This window comes from Dromaius novaehollandiae, chromosome 1 (assembly GCF_036370855.1).
Source record: "Dromaius novaehollandiae isolate bDroNov1 chromosome 1, bDroNov1.hap1, whole genome shotgun sequence".
NCBI classification, from domain to species: domain Eukaryota; kingdom Metazoa; phylum Chordata; class Aves; order Casuariiformes; family Dromaiidae; genus Dromaius; species Dromaius novaehollandiae.
Window position 1 is genome coordinate 67362157 of NC_088098.1, and position 17461 is coordinate 67379617.

At 37.0% G+C, this 17461-nt stretch overlaps 1 protein-coding gene across 1 annotated transcript in view; it reads right to left on the bottom strand.

The window, feature by feature from the left end:
- The window catches only part of SLC15A5 (solute carrier family 15 member 5), a 37850-nt gene extending 20595 nt beyond the window's left edge, over positions 1-17255 (bottom strand). Inside the window, exons 1-5 of the mRNA XM_026116978.2 lie at positions 16883-17255; positions 14589-14811; positions 7149-7318; positions 3093-3313; positions 265-451 (exon numbers count right to left, since the gene is read on the bottom strand). Of these exons, the coding sequence (XP_025972763.2) occupies positions 265-451; positions 3093-3313; positions 7149-7318; positions 14589-14811; positions 16883-17255 (1174 nt within the window). The remainder of the gene's footprint in view (positions 1-264; positions 452-3092; positions 3314-7148; positions 7319-14588; positions 14812-16882) is intronic.
- Between the last annotated feature and the right edge of the window lie 206 nt (positions 17256-17461).

Here is a 17461-nt window from a genome sequence, read left to right on the forward strand (position 1 = left end):
TTATTGGACAGAAGAAGCTCAATTTCTGTCCTAAATAAATGCCCTAAACAAATGCGGCGCATTTTTTCATGTCATCTAATCTAGTATTTCAGGACAGCCTTTGCTTTGAATCATATCCAACTCTGAGAATCATTGCAAAACAAGTTCATCTTAATATTTATAGCTTAGAATAATTATATAGGATCAGTCATCAATTACTTACTTTTCTCTTTCAAAAACAGAATACATATTAAAACTATGTGAACACATGTATTTTATACTTACCAACGTAAATTGTTGGAGAATGTCTACTTTTCTTGAAACTAAAGAGACATGAGTTAATGCACTCCAAAATAGGAACAAGAATTAATAACGGTACAATGCTTATCACATTCATTGCTGCAATTGGCAAAATAAATCCACTGAAGTTCAAGTTGGAATTCATGGTTTGGAGATAATATCCTGAAGGAATCTGCATTGTGGAAAAAGATCCAATTCATTAGTATACCAGTTATACTTAACGGATGAAATTTTACTATATTTGGAAACTTTTCCAACTTTTTTTCCTTCTGTTTTCCTTTCGAAGGAGCCACAGTAAACCAAATACCTGCTGACCTAAAGGAAATGGCCATTCATTTTAAACGCCTTTTGGATTGTGACAGGCTCTGCCAAACATCATTTTCCTTCTGTTTTATTTGCTCCTCTATTTAACAAATCTAAGCACCAAGTCAGCAGTTTGCGCTAGTTTAGTTGACCATCCCTAGTTAGGGCTATGAGTCAACATACTAAATAGTTCTGCCTAATAATTTAATCACTTCTTATACTTCTTTACAGGTAGTGCTTAATAGAACAGAATTACCTTTCCATTTTAGAATAGCAAGATGCAGTTATTTTGAATTTTTAATTGTGTGCTCAAGATGGGAGTAACTTTTAAATACACTCTTGCCAGCATATGGCTTTAAAAGCTATATGGAATGAAGACTTGGGCACAGTCTTAGAAGCAGCTTAAATGGGACTGACAGCCTTAGCAGTGTATAAAGGACTACTTTCTACATCTGGAAACAGAAAGCAAGAGAAAACCAATAATCAGAAGATCAGCAGCCCACCAATGGCAGTCATCTGGGTATGAAATTAAAATAGATTTATAAGGCTGTCTCTCAATTCAAGAGCAATTCAAGAGCAAATAATTCTTCCTCCTTGTGTGAGGCACTACAAAAAATAATTATTAAATTTATTTTTTAAAAATAAACAAATAAAAAAGCTCTCATCACAGTGGCTTCCACCAACAGGTTTTTCTGTCTTTTTTTTTTTTTTTTTTGAGAAATCTTTGATGAATTAAGCATTGCAATTTTATGTGCAACAGGAAGCTGTAATCCATTCCATTTTACAGACTGACAGGAAGAGAAACAGGTAACTTCAGCAATTCACAAAAAGCAGTCATGACAGAGCTGGATGTCAAACTGATTTCTTAAGTCTTATTTCTGTACATGAATCTTATGTTTTTAGAATGTTCTGGATTCCTGCACTACTCCACATGGCTCTTCAATATGACTGGCAATGCTAAATCCAGGTAGAATGTTATTGTTTTTTAGTTATCCAAAAAAATTAAAGTACAGTTAGAAACCCAACTCAAAGGTTATAGTTAACACTATTCATCAAAAAATCTGTTCTGCCCTTAAGAATTGCTCAGAATTCTAGTTCTTAATAGAGATGTCTTCACCTATATTTCACCTCCAAATGAGGATATAAATTGCAAAAGGGTGAATAAATGGTAACTAAACTACGAAAGATCGGAACTGAGCTAATTTTGTTGGTTCCTGGTTTCCACTGCCTATTGCAAATCAGAACTGACTTATTCATAGGAATTAAGTTATCACTAACATGAATCACAGGCACTGAAACATGTTAATTTAATATGGAGAAAATACTATGACTCTTTATATATATATATACATATATGTACACACACACACATCCCCCTCTATAGATATATCTGTACATAAAGATATTACCTAGTCTTAAAAAAAAAAGCCTTAGAGACTTACTGAGGCTTCTGCTGAAGGAATAGAAGTCATCCCTTTCAGAATCACAAATACTTTTCTCTTCTCTCTTATGGATATATACCTGAATATTACAACTCTGATTAATGGCACTTGGTTCATTTTTCATTTCCATCTGGTAATTAATGTCTAACATCAGCTACATTTTGGGGGGTGGGGGGCTGTGGGGGGGGGGGTGGAGGGAGGAGGAGGAAGGGAGAGATGGGGGGGAAATGAGCCAGAGAGATGGAAATGTAGAAGGATGTCAAGAAGGAGCGTTAATAAAGAAGCACACTTAAGTTACCTATTTGTAAGAATTTCCTTAAGCAGACTCTGCACTCATTTTAACACCAATAAGTAAAAATGAATTTCCAAGCTAGCTCATGATTTTCTGTTATGGCAGTTGCCAAAGGGTAAGCTACCTCAAACTCCTGCTCAACCAGGATCATCCAGTCAGAAATGAATTTGAAGGAATCATGTCAGCTTAAGTAGCTTTTTGACCCATTTACATTTATATAACATACACAAACTCAGAAGCAGAAAGAACTGCATGGTCTGATAGAGAGGCTATGAAAGGACTGCTGCTTTCCACAAATGGAAAGCCACCCATTTCCAGTGTAGGTATACCGGCCACATAACCCTGCCAAATCAACACGTAGAAGGAATATGCAACTAAAGAAGCAAAGAAAGATTTTCTACCTCTCCCCACAAGTGAGTGACCATTTAAGAAACTGGAAAATCATATTTTTTTCAAAAGAACACTGAGCCTGAGTTTCTAATAGGTATGACATACCAGCTTGAGGAGCACAGGATTCCCTGGCACTAGATTTTTCAGCCAGTAAGGATTCAAAGAAATGAGTAACAAGCAGTCACACAAGCTCCTTCATGAGTCTTGACCAAGCCAATTTTACTTATTTGATGAGATGAGATCACAAGGTATATTCTCATGCAATTAAAACTACTCAGCCATGTTGCTCTGCTGGTAAAGCAACTGTTAAAAAACATGCCCAGAAACATAGTAGTAAACACATCACAATCTTTTTCAAGATTTTCATTTAAAAGCTGATTACTCACCTGCATGATACATGTTCTATATAGAATTTGGAAAGCAAACAATGGAAAGAGCCTGGCAAGTGATTTTGTGCTTTCCACCTGAGTCTCACTGTACCGACCACCATAGTTTTCCTTGGCATGATCTAACCAGTTTGTCACACCTCCACTAAAGTAGCGATATCGGACACAGCATGTTTTCAGTGCACTAGCAATTACCCCAAAAGTCGTCAGGAGGGAACTGTCTGCAAACAATCAGAGACATCAGGCATTGGTACATTTTTACTTGCTGCCAAAGTTAACAAGCCAAGACAAATCATTTTGTGAGGGAAAACCATAACCTGATATGATCACCCTTATTTCCTTTCCCCTCCCGCAAAAGAACATAACAGGCCAGATTTACTCAAAGCTATTTTTCGAGGCCAACTGGTATGCAACTTAACTGTTACAAAAGCAATCCAGCTGAACTTTCGCACAAAGAGGTACCTTTCACTACCAGTTATTTAACATGCTCTGAGAATTTGTTGTTGTAGTTGAGCAGATGAAGTATTACTTTCCTTTGCTTTTGCTTTCTGATTACTGAATGAGGATAGTTTCAATTCAGGACAGTAACGAAATCTTCCATGTCTGTTGAAGTCCAGGAAAGGAAGGGGCATAAGAGGTGAGAAGGAAAGCAAGCTCAGACAAGGGCTGCTGTGTTAGAGAATTTTGATGGTTGAGCTTCAAAGCCAGAAATATTATGTTAGGACCTCTCATCCCTCACACCACACCACTTGGAAGTTTTCAATCTAGTTTTTGGCATATTAAAACTTGCCTACTGGTTGTTGGGTTCTGGAATTGCTAACTTGGTTCTCAGAATCACATGAAACAAAAGGCAAGGATAGAAAGGACAGGCTTAGGGCTTGGAGATGCAGGTTCATCTAGAGGGGAAGTTTGTCTCTCTATTGTCTCTGGTATGGAAAGTATTTTCAAGAATTGTCTGTCAGATACCTATTGCAAGTACTTAGTGTAGATGGAGAACTAATAAAATTCCCTTTCTTAGATAACTACCATTTAAAATTCTCCAATGATTAGTTAGCATTGATTTGCAAACTGTTGGCACTGCTGAATAAAGTCTCAAATATTACATATCCATCATTGCAAATACAGAGATTGGGTAGCTTTAAGTGTTCTGTATGACTGCACCAGGTAATCATTCCTACCATATACCACAAGTGATGTTTAAGATCCAGAATATTTCAAGACCAAATCTGAAGGCTAAAAAGAAAAGTTTGCAGACTTCCAGAGTGACTTCATTAAAAATTAATCAGAAAAGAGAAAGGTGAGTGAATCTTGTGAAAGGTGAGTTATTTTCAAGAGTTAAAAAAAAGTGGCAGAAAACTCAAGTCAGTTTCAACTCAACTCACCAGAAGAGCATGTTTTAAATCAGAGAAGTGGCAATATCTCGCTTTTTCTTGTAGGAGAGTCTGGACTTTCACAAGAAAGGAATTATCAGCAGTTATGTGGTGTTATTACCACTCTGCAAGGGTTTGGAAACCAGTCAGTGTTGAAATTGGTTCTTCAGGAATTGCTCAGAATACACCAGGATCAAACCACTGGATAGCTCAAAGTGATGACAAGGATGCTTTCCGATTTATCTGACCTTTTCCTTGAATACAGCCATGGCCATTTCTTTTCCTTTGGAATGCCAGATATAGGACAGATTCTTTCTGCTTATTCCTCATTAAAAAAAAGGCTAAAATAATAAGAAGAAAGTCCTGACATTTCAGTGCCTTTCCTAATGGATCAACCGATGCCCTCTTTAACATAATCTCCATCCATTACCTATAAAAATGTCATTTTGTACTAAGCAGAATAGGCAAATACATCATTTAGTTGTGTTTCTCAGCATGGAATCCAAGCAGATTATAAACTCTAGCAAACTAGGAAGAAAAAGCTGCTTAAATTGTAGTTTTAGAAACATCTTGGGTGATACATAGACCTAATTGATATCAAGAGGATTTTGCCAATAATATAGTTAAAATAAAGATCTCACGCCTTCTTTAAAAGCAAAGTAATAAACAAAACCCACACGACTCCAACATGGTGAATTCTTCAGATTGCAAATCTGATCAGTTAGTAAGAGATATATTTAAAAACAAATATTTATACTGAGACACATTGTATACATCAACATCATATACTCTATACTTTTGTTTTTAACGTTTTCTTAAAAACATCTATCTAGATAGATATCTACAACTTTCAGAAAGCAATTTTTCCTTTCCTTTATACTGCAGTCCTTGGCTCTAATGTTCTGCTATTTGACCTTGATCTAATCATGAATATCTATGCTATTTAATTATAATAAAAAAGCCTACATTGCACCCTAGATGGTAGATACACATTTTTCCTCATCTTTGGTCACCTGCCAGTCCTCAAAATTATAGCAGTGCGAAGAAATGCAAATGAAGTCCACGCTTGACAGCTAAGCATAATTGAATACATGATCCACATTTGAAGAGTTACCTTAAAATAAAAAGGTATCATATATAAAAAATAATTTCTTTAAGGTCACCTATGGATTTGAATTACAGTTCTGAAGAATTTCCAACTTAGCCATCTCATTGGAAGGTACAAAGTGTATTATCATTTATTTTGACTAAGGAGATGAAAAACTTTGCAGATACTAGCCTACAGACTTGCATTCTGCAAAAAATTGGAAAATGTACATTAAAAAGAATATCAAACACCACTGATAGGGAAAACACTTAATGATACAAAAAAAATATTCTGCTAGTTTTGTGCAATGTCCAATATTAACATAAATGCACAGATTATGTCTATCTGCTTAGTTTAGTTAAACTAGTTAGATGATAAACCACTACAGATTTAGTGCATATAAAACAGTCCAGCTCAGGGGTGAATATGGAGGAACATATCCAGGTTCTTAACATCTGTAGTGAGCTCCACTGAGCCAGTCAACCATCATTCTCGGTATAAAGAGCCAGCTAATCTGATGCCAGTCTTTGCAGATCTCAGTCGGGCATTAATAGGATGTTTTGGGGGATGCATGGAGAGGATATATTTCTTTGGGTCTGTTTGTTTTTACCTTATCACTACGATATTCCTAGGCACCTGACTTAGCCATTCATCTCCTCAGTGCCAATATATTTTTGCTCAAGTTATACATATAATAAAAATACCAAAATAATAAAAAAGTTGCTTTCAACTTCTGGAGTCTATTGGAAAAAGAATTGCAAGGTTTGGGCACTTATAGCCTTATGCAGATCACCTAGGTTCCACCTACATTTCTGTGCCTGGTCAACTGAGAGAGGTAATTGCCATCAGAAGATTTTGAAGAGCTACGTAAGGTACTACACCTGGTAAGATTCCAGAAGTGTAAAAATTTCTGCTTTAAGATATCTCCATATCCCACACAGCCAAACACTATTTAGCACTATTCAGAATTTCTAATTATTTTCAGTTATGTACAAATGCTTGATGTTGTATTGGCAAGCACTCCAAACTAAAAATATGCACCAGACACTCTGCAAGATAAAGGATATTATAAAACAGCTTTGCTACTAGCTTATCTACACAGGCAATTAGGTTTAATTCCTGTCTTGCTTACCAACCACATTGCTTGGTTGCTCAGCTGCAAGCTCAGGCCAAGCTCTGGAGCACACAAAGGAGAAAACACAAATGTGCTTGTGACTTAGCATAGGCCTAAACTCTGCTTCAATTGATCTAAATACATTGGGCATAGGTTGAACGAAATGTGCTATAGTAAAGACCTCCAGCAAGCATGCTTATGGTACATCTTCCTGCATAGGCAAATGCTTTGACCTAGGAACATGACAGAGGATATTTGTAAGCTTACCAATGGCCACTTTCAGTTCTTCAGTCTACCCAGAATCTACAGCTCTGACTCCACAGGGGATGTTCTATTTTATACAGACACCCCATAGAGCTAAAACCCCAAGTATTGCCAACAAAACAGGGGTTGTGTTGTGGAAAAAGCTTGTTTAGATGTGCAAGTTGATCTCTTTCATGAAAATAATCTTTAAAGACATTTCCTGAGAAATCATTGCTTCTTACCTGTTTTGGGTTTGTAAATCATTTCACCACGCATCATGTGAATTGTGATCATAGCCATAAGGACAGATACAAATGGGATAAGAAAACCAAGGTTCCTGGCCACAGATTGCTGGATATAAGAAATGCTGACAAAGACAACTGCTGAATTTAAGTTAACCAGCCAATAAAACCTAATACAAATAAACAAGAGAGAGAACAGTGGAGAAGCTGAATAATATAAATTCTTTACAAGAGATATAATTTAAAACATTATGAATTTAAAAGCATGGTAAGCATGGGCAGCACCAGTATCATGCACACATTGACACAGCAATTAACATCAAATTTCACTTGGATGTCTTAGCTCCAAGAGGTATATGATTAAACTAACTCTACTAAGGCAGTAGAGCTGAACAAATCATCAATCTAGTTCCAGAAATACACTGTGGATTAGAGCAATTAAAAACTTCTACATTTATAGTTTACACATTTAATATGTGAAAGCATAAGTTTTGTGTGCTATAATCAAACCACATACTTTAAGCTTAACAGAGAAATGTCTTACTGCCATCATCCCTTTTTTAAAGGCTGTTAGAATTAGATTTATTGGAAGGGATGGCATTTCCATTAGCTGCATGGCCTGCTGGCTTAGCTGGAATTTTTGTTGGCTCTGGAAACATCTTGATAAAGGAGTTCCCAAACATAATTTGCTCTGAGACCACTTCTAGTAGTAGAGGTGTTTTCTAACTGAAGTGTTTCCCAAATAAGTGCTGAGCCCTTCCTATGCACAGAAGACATTAAAATGAAATTCATATACTCTTGGAAGAAGCTGATGTAACACTAGTGGTAGGCCTAGCACAGTTTGAAACCCTTGATAATAGCACATTCAATATGCTTAAAGGAATTATAAGGCTAGTAAAAAGCAAAACAAAAGACACCGAAACAATTCATGTTCCCACCAGGATTGTTATTTTATCCTAGTATATCAGTTTATACCTGCACAATTAAGACTATACTGTCACCATATCTTTTTTATTGGAATCCAACTCCTTACATAGCCCATTAATTAGTACTTCTTCTAAAATCCACTTTTTCCTAAAATAAGCTAGTTAACAGCATAGGTATTCATGACAAAGTGAAACAAAAAATGTACTGCTTATTCTTCTACTGCATAGTCCTTGTCACTCTTCTTATGACTGTTCAACTTTTACTGTACTATTCATAATTATAAGCATTTCAGCTGTAACCCCTCTAACTCATTTCACACTCCGAGGTGTTCCTCACACACTGTTCTTCAGGCAACTTGCATTTCCTTTCCTCTTCAGCAGAGCTTTAACTGATATTTCCTTTAAAACATAGGTCTCAAAAAAACAGGGGTTTGAGGCTACAGACCATACTCAGTGAATGTTTGGTGAGCATCTCAATGTAGAGAAACCAGAGTTAGGGAGAACCTGCCTTGGTGGAGTCACATTTTCAAGAAATTTTAATCTATCAGGGATCAGTATGAGAATTCACTTGAATCTCTTGCATAATACAAACCAGAGACTCTCATTCAGCAATCTTTGCTTCAGCTTTGAATCTCACTTCCAAAGGCTGCCTGCTTAGCCTTTGAAATTTTGCATTAAGACTTTTAAATTGATGAAACTTCTAAGTTTCAAGTTGGCTTTAAAGGCAACAATTTTATTTTAAACAAGAGGTATCAATAATGCAATAATACTATCTCAAGATATAGCTTAGATTTGTAAGATATATAAGATATTGTAAGATATTGTAACTACCATAGGAGATTCTTCACCTTTAAAAAATCCCTCAGTTTCACTCAAAGGTGAAATATACATTGATATATATGTAGATACCTCAATATACATTGCTTGAGGAAGCAAAAAAGCTTTCTTGCCTTCTATCACTTCTGTCTCTTGTATGGTATTGGACTTGAATCTCTATGTCTCCCAATTAGTACAGAAATCACTTCTCAACATTTAAAAAAATCTTAACATGTTTTAGAAGACCAGTTATTCTTTAACAATTCAACTCTTGGCTTCCTAGTCTGTTACCTCAACCAGAAATCAGCTGGTAGGAGAAGAGCTAGGTATCTGTCTTCCATCACAGTCCCCTGTATCAATCACAGGAAAATATTTTGAGCTACAAACCTTAAGAGGGAATTGCAAGTCTCTCTTGACACCAAGGACCCTTCACCAACCCCGTTTCATCCATTTAACGTGACTTCTAGTCTGATCTGCTGTAATTGCCAAGGAAATCATGATCATATAACAAGTTACAGTGTTGAAATCATTACCTTACTGCTTCTGACTGTTCTACCATTGCCCTTTACATTGTATCCAGCTAGAGCCAAGATAGTAAAGTCTCTATCATGTCAGAAGCAAGGACCTTGGAAGTGAACAAACTTCATTAGTGTTACCAACTAATTCATATCTCACCTTACTAAGGAGGGGAAGATTATCACAGAGGATGTGCAGCAGTAGACATGCAAGCATGGCTAAGCAGCTCAGCTAGCAGAACATGGAGAGCAAGCAGTCAAAGAGTAACAACGTACTCCATTTGGGTAAACTCATTGCTGCTGAGAGCCACACAGCAGCTCTCATGGAGCTAGCGAACTATGCAGAGCAGTCAGCAGGTGTTCTCTGCCCTCATGTATTTCTCTGAAGTCACACCAAAACATGCCTGAACTTTCAGCATCAATCGCTGTTTCCTTCAAATCATTTATGTTTCCAATGGACGATAGCCATCCCCCCCCCCCCCAAAAAAAAAAAAAAAAAAATCACAGACTTTTCCACTCCCACAGAAAACCATCTCTAGGCACTTTTGAATGATGCTATTACAGGACAATGATAGAGTTGAAGGGATTTTGTACATAGATGTGTTGACCCCTGTTCTGCTAAAGTTTCTTAAAAATATATCGTTACACAACTGGGTTAGCTATAACTTGGGCAGATGTTTTAGACGTTATTAGCTGGAAATTGTTTCAAGTTAGAAGTTTCAGCCCCTGTTTTCTAAATTTTCTACAAAATGTGCCTGAGATACCTAAAAGGCCTGAAGCTCCTTATGACTATGACTGTTTTACCAGAAGCAGGAGCCTCCAAAGAAAGCCCTTAAGTGCAGGGGAGTGCTTTGGGTTTTCAGCAGCTGGAGCTCATAATAATAAAATATCTGGACCACTGTATAGCAAAACACTCAGACTGAGATGTAAAGCTCCTGTCCTCTTGCAGAAAGAAAAAAAACCCAACATGTTCCAGCAATCCCTATGAAATAAAAAAGAAAAATAAACTAATCTCAGTGCACACACCAGAATTCTGGGAGTTGCTCATATCATACTGGCTGTACCAGATCAGAACCTACACAAACAGGAACACATCTTGCTGGCTCTGACACACAACAGATATTAATATTGAAATATTTGGCGTAAAGCATCTAAAATATCCCAGTAAGGCAGAGGTGAATGCTTTGAATATATCAAACTGAATACTGTGTTCAACTTCACAGTTCAGAACTCCTTCCTGGTGGACACCAGCTGGACTACTTCAATGAAGGTGAGTGAGGAGTGAAAGATTTTGAAGGATACAAAACTTGGTCACTACTCAGCCTCTCCTCACATTTCAAATTCTAAACTGTAAAGTATAATCATCTCTTGATAGAGTGATTAATCACAGCAGGGTAATAAAACCAACCAACTAATCACTAAAACCTAGACAAGATCTATATGGCTATATCAAGCTAGACTCAAATACATAGCACGTGAATGCAGCAGACTGAAAGCTCAACCTCAACATCAGGAGATAACTAAGACCACTAGCTGCTAACAAAGGGAATGTATTGTTTATATAATGTTAAAAACCTACTGTGTATAACCACCTGTCAATTACTTCCTCTGGTGTAAAATCAAACTAAATATTTTATCCTAATTCCTATTCTAAAGGGTATTTGTACAAATAATGTTCACTGAAGCAACAAACCAAGATCTCCCACTTCCAAAGTAAACACCTTGGACAAAAGGATTATTAGGATAAAAGAGTTTCTTTCTGTGGCCTAAGAATTATTTTAATAGAGTTTAAATAAAAGAGATTAAAAAGCCCATTTAGAGTGACCAATAAGCCATTCTAGTGTTCAGGCAACTTACCTGCGACATGAATGTCTTGTGTAGTTCTAGTCTAGTTGCCTAGATTATGCAGAGTAGAGCACTGAACTCTGTACCTCAACCTGGTTGAGCGGCCATACTGAGCAAGTAGTGTAATCACTAACGAATAGTCTTTCATCTTTAACCTGAAAAATCTTGCCTGGTGGAGGGCTTTCAAGAAAACATGCCATTTTAATGAAAATCTTCTGTTTTGAGGAAATCCCTCTTCAAATGAGAGACACTTCCCCCCACCCCCATCCCAGAAAATTTTCAGGTGTTACTTCTACTTTAGCAGCTAGAACAGTGCAAGAGATCTGTAGAGCAATATAGCTTGCGCTGAGGACCTACTGTCCACATTATATACACTGAGGATTTTACTTTGCAATAGTTCTAGTCTGGTCCTATAGGACACTAGTGGCTTGTGACACTCAAGCCAGCAATGGGCTTCATTATCAAATACGTATCTGTCATTCAGTTTTGAGTTTAGTTCTTCTAAAAGGAACCGTGCTTATGCACTTTGAGGTCTCTCCCCCGTGACAGCCAAATGCAGACAGTTGGGAGGTTCATTTCAAGAACATAGTCCTAACATAAACTGAAATGCTATTGTGACACACACAGAAAAATTCAGTAGTCTTATTAGAATATTTTATAGGGATGTATTCATTATGATCACTTCAGAAAGTAACAACTAGATAACTTCTCATTTAAAATTATTATTGATGCTTAAGTAAAAACATTTCAAGTACTATGTAAAGTAATCATCAAAATGCATTTTGCAATGCTTGCTGAATCTCTGTTCCAAACAAAAATTTTGAAAATATTCCCAAGTTGACCTTTTGTCACTTTTTTGGATTAATTCATCAATCAATAGATTTCCTATTTCTTGAGAAATTATCTGCTCTTATTTTTTAAGCACATCTAGCTCTGACAATTCAAGTTCTGATTTTAACCAAGTTCAGATCCAAATACTCTGAGTACATAAGAATGGACCAGTCTCCACACTGTAGAGATATACTTCTCATTACAAAGTTCAGCTCTGGTTCTCTGCAAAGACAAGGTATTAAAGGAAGAGAAGAACAATGATAATAATAATATTAAAAAGGAGTCAGAAAATTGTGTCCATGTTAATAGTTGAAGCTTATTTGCAGTAAACGGAAAGGAAAATCATCAGAAGAAATGTAAGATAGAAAAGAAGGAAGGAAGAGAAATACTATTATATTTTCCCATGTTCTCTGCATTTTTACAGCAGAACAGTAAGATACAAGTTAACTGCTAACTGCCATGCTTAGTCTGGATTCTACCCTTTGCTCTTATCCTCCACTCCCTTGGACGGAATTAACTTCTCAAGCTGTAAAAACAGTAGCAGTCCATAGCCTTAGCCTCCATAAAGCACAAGTCCTTAGGGAAACTTGCACCAGCAGAATACAATTCCCTTCTTCATTTAACATTGGTATATTCTGTTTAGATAAATCATTACAGTCATGGTCACGCTAGAAGTTAGAACACAGCCCCTAGATGTACAAAGAAGCCTTCTTTGTGGGTTGAACTAGATATCAGGTAGCTACAACGTAATATCTGGCAACTTTCTAACCATTATCCTTCCTTAACCCAACAAGTCTGACTATTTAAATAGATCTTGGCTAAGAATGCAGGCTCTTATACACCAAGAGTATGCCACCATCTATTTTAATATATTATTTTGAAATTCATTCCTGTGACAAAAAACTACCAAAAGAAAATAGCCTACCAAGAGAAAACGATTATGTTTTCAGGGGTTGTAACAAGATTAACAATGCTAAGAATGAAACCCCATTTTTAAGTCTTAAGATTGCAATCAAAAAGCCCCTCCTTGCATGCCATTGCAGAAATTATTATTTTTTTTTAATTGCACGTGTGCCTTTCTTGATACTTACAAAGCCCCATGAACTGACCCATCTGGATTCCCCCAAGGAACTGTTTTATTCGTATTATGTCTCCTTTGTAATCAACACTGAGAAGTGTCACTTTGATTAAACACAATTCTGAATGGCTAAGACCACAGTACAATAAATTCTCCAGAGCTATCTTTCAGAACAACTGATTGCTCTCCAGTCTTAATCCCCCAGAGTCTTATTTAATCAAAATGATGTTGCTAATTAAGGATTAAAACTCAGAATAGAATAAAAAGGAAAAAATTTTTTCTTCTCTCTTATGGGCAGGTCAAGGAGGCAGAATCTGCTCTAAGGTTTCATCCACCTCTCGTAAAGCTGCCTTATTCACTGAAGTTCAGATTTAATTCACAACTCTTTGATATTAACATAATTGGAGGAAAAAAAGAATAGCCAGGAAAGCCATTCCCAAAGGAACAGAGATCTGATTCACTAAGATCTTCATTGATTCTTCAACATTGCATTGTCAATATGGAAATACGCTGTTTTGATTTTAATAACTGTGGAGGGTGTGTGTGTGCACATGTGGGAAAGGAAAGAGGGTAGTTTAGAGTTTATTCCATCTCCAAATTGCTGCTTCAAGGCAAGGTTTCCACTGATATTTCTACAGTCCTTGGTATTACCAACAGCTTAACCAGAAATGTATAAGTGAACACACACAGTGCTCTTTATAGTGCTACAGAGTGGTAAATAAAGGCAAATATATAATGAAAATCACCCCCTGAAACACTGAAGGAGAAATAGTTAATATGAAAAACATTTTAATTTTAGGAGACTTTCCCTCTCCCCTCAAAGTTGTTCTGAAAAATATGCAAATATTTAAACTCAAACACAAATGTCAAGTGGTTTATCTGAGGCATCAATTGACAGTGATAGAACTGAAACAATACAGAAGATCCCTGCCTTTAAGATCAGCAGTTAGAGGCCACTAATAAACCCTAGTTCTAACAAACCAGCAGACTCTTCTGCCTGTTATGTCTAAAACTCTGTTGTGATGTTAACTCTAACATATTGCTGAATTTTTGCCACCTTTAAGGAGCAAAAGCAAAATATCCTCAAGGCATATCCTTGCTAAAGCTAATAAACCAATTGGAATATGTTGTTCTAATAGCAACTAGGTTAATTCTACAAGCATTTGGATGCATCAGTTGATGCTAACTCTGAAGATTTCTGAAGGAGGCTAGGTTATCACCTACTGGTCATAACCAAGAGAAAAAATTTAGGAAAAGTTTTTATGGAAAGAGCAATTCTTGGAAACTCTTCTAAAAATCTGAATGTTACAGTTCAAACAGCAAAACAAGAAACCCATCATCTATGGAATCTGCCTTGTAAATTAACAAGGAAGTTCAGGACAATGTTCTACGATCCCCACAGACCCTTAGTTGATACTAAGTTACTAACCAGTTGAAAAAAGAAAGAAGTTCCTTCAGTCCACAGTCCTCAAGGTTATATGCACTCAGTGGACAAACTATAGCTCTTATGCCTCCAATTCCCAGGCTAGCTGTTAATAGTGCAAAGTAGAATACTATTTTCTGCTCCTTTTTGGTCAGCGTGTGAAGAATATGGCGTCTGTCAATGTAAATATCTTCAAAGGGGAATGCCACAACAGGTAGTAGGGCTGTGCCTGGAATAGGGAAGAAAATTGACATTTGAAATGGGTTAGATTCATGTCATTGAATAATTTAATTCAAAACCCTTTGATATTAACATAACTGGAGGAAAAAAGAATAGCCAGGAAAGCCATTCTGGGCTTTGAGGGTTTTTTTTAAGCAGCTATGTTGAAGTGACTGACAAGGAATCAAAGATCCATGACATAGATGAGTGCAAAGAGGAGCTTCTTGACTCTCTAGAGAGTTAGAACCTTTTTGAATGTTGCTATAGGAAGGGAAGACCAGTAAAGGCCTCTCAGAAAGTGTAATTTTGTTTTGGAATCCTTGTAAGGATTCAGGTCCTTCAATCAACTGAAGAGCTCACATGTGAAACCTAGCTCTGTTCACTGTGCCTTCCCCATTTCCTGCATCTAGAGGGTAGTAGCTCACCATGTGCATGAGGGCATGAGCTAAGGCATGTAAATTTGCCTGACGAACAACAAATCAAGCAAAAAGAAAAAGTCCCCAGTGTAGAGTACGTTTTTTTTTGTATTGTCTTTAAATCCCAGCCTTCTAAGGAGAACGATAATCTAGCAAATAAATTTGCATCCAAAGTTTTTTTTGTGGAGAAGTTTCTTGTTTTTTGCTGCAGATATGTGTAAAATATATGCTTTTCAGAACTTCTTCTTGCCATGAATTGCATTTACCAGATCTCGATTGCAAAGCAAGTCTTTGAGATTTGATCAGCTACAGATTCTCCAGTTGTAACTATAGACTAAAACCAAAATATATTCTTGTATGTAAACAACAACCTCAGCCTTCACTAAGGCTATGATTGTGCCTCAACCCCTAACAGATGAGGAATGCTTAATGATCTTTCCTCCCAAAAGAGTCCTTTTGTACTGTATGCACGTAAGAGGTAGCCGCATGCAACACTGAATACAAAAGCAGTATTCAGCCATGATTCCAACAAAGTTATCTAAATTCCTCTTCGGCAACTGTTCTGTGATACTGCCAGTAGTTATCAAGGCAAGGTCTAACCATTTGATCTGACAACATGAGCAGGTATTTGATGACTTGGTTAAAACAACACCCAAACACATAAAATTCAGTTTGTGTCACCTGTGTCCTACTGCAAGATCTGCATTGAAAGGACAAATGGCAGAAGGAGATTCCAAACTAGACATCCATGGGGAAAAACAATGGAACATAATAGTAATCATTTTCCAGGCTGTTCGCACAGTAGTTTTGCAGTGAATTCAAGAAGGTTTGCGAAGCTAAAGAAGATGATTTCATGCATGACTAATTTTTCCTTACTGTGTTACACGTCTGAATAACAACCTGTCTGACTACTGCAGAAAGCAGACTTGCTTACGCTCAGCTCAAATGCTGCTGCAAATAAAAAAGTTCTATTTGCTCAATTTAAGTGGAAAAAGTAATCCCCACCTGTGAATTTCATTAATTATTTCACAACAGCCATACTTAGCCTGAGCAGTGCTTGTATATAACAGATCTCCAGAATAACAGGTGGTGAAAGTGTCAGAATGTGCTAAGAGGAAGCAGGCTCTGAGAATTAGCACATAGCTTCTGTGCTTAAGGCGAAGATTGTTTATAACAATACGTACTTAACTACATTTTTCCCACTTGTCCAACTATAAGTCACATACCTTTACATATAATAAACTCTTACTACCAACAGCTGGGAAACAGTTTCCAAATTATCTCACAAAAATGGCTAAAAATCTCACATTTTCCCCAAACACTAGTAACTTCAGATGCTTGTTAAAGGGACCAGCTTCAAGAGAGAGCTGAGTATCTGTCTTCCAACTCACTGAGCCACTTAACAGGAGTGAATTTGGGGCACTAAATATCCATAAGTTGTAGCAGGCAAGAGTACTTCAGTTTTGTTCAAAGAACCACTTTACAAAACTATATAGGCAAGCATACTGCAGTGCATTTTGTAGAAGGGAAACTAAAGTAATAAGCTATTAAAGAAGTTGGCCACAAAGTTAGGGAAACCTGACAGATTTCCAACAAACGTTGTCATGCATTTCCATAATAGAATTATTAAACTGCACATGAAATAGTCACCAGGGTATCACCTACCTAGGAAGTGTAGAAACATGCAGATGCACACAAGCTTGATCCTCCCCACAAGACACTCTGCAAGCCAGCCAACCAGTACTGGTGTTAACATGGAGGTGCCCACAAAGCACATATTGACAATGGCTGCCTGGTAGTTGCGATAGCCAAGTTTGACAGTACAAAACAGGATCATGTTGCAGACAATGCCAAAGAACGTGAACCTCTCACACAACTCCACCAGTAGCAGACAAATAGCTGCTTGGAAATTCTTCTCAGGCTGAGACTGAGGCATGTTTCCAGTATGATTGCTTCTCCTGGGTAACAGTCTTTGCTGCTTGCCATCAGCATGGTTCAGAAGTTCCTTCTCTTGCACATCTCTTCTGTCTGCTGACATGCTTGACTTTTTGGAGGAAGACTGGGTAGAGCAGCTTAAGTTACAGGTATACTTCTGTTATCCCACACTGTAATTAACAAACTGGTAAGACTCTCACTTTGAATTCCACACTTCACTACTACAATTTCTCAGGGCACCTGCCACTTTTGTGCTACTACACAGAGGATCAAAGAGTATTAAAAAAAAAAAAAAAAAAAAAAATCAAA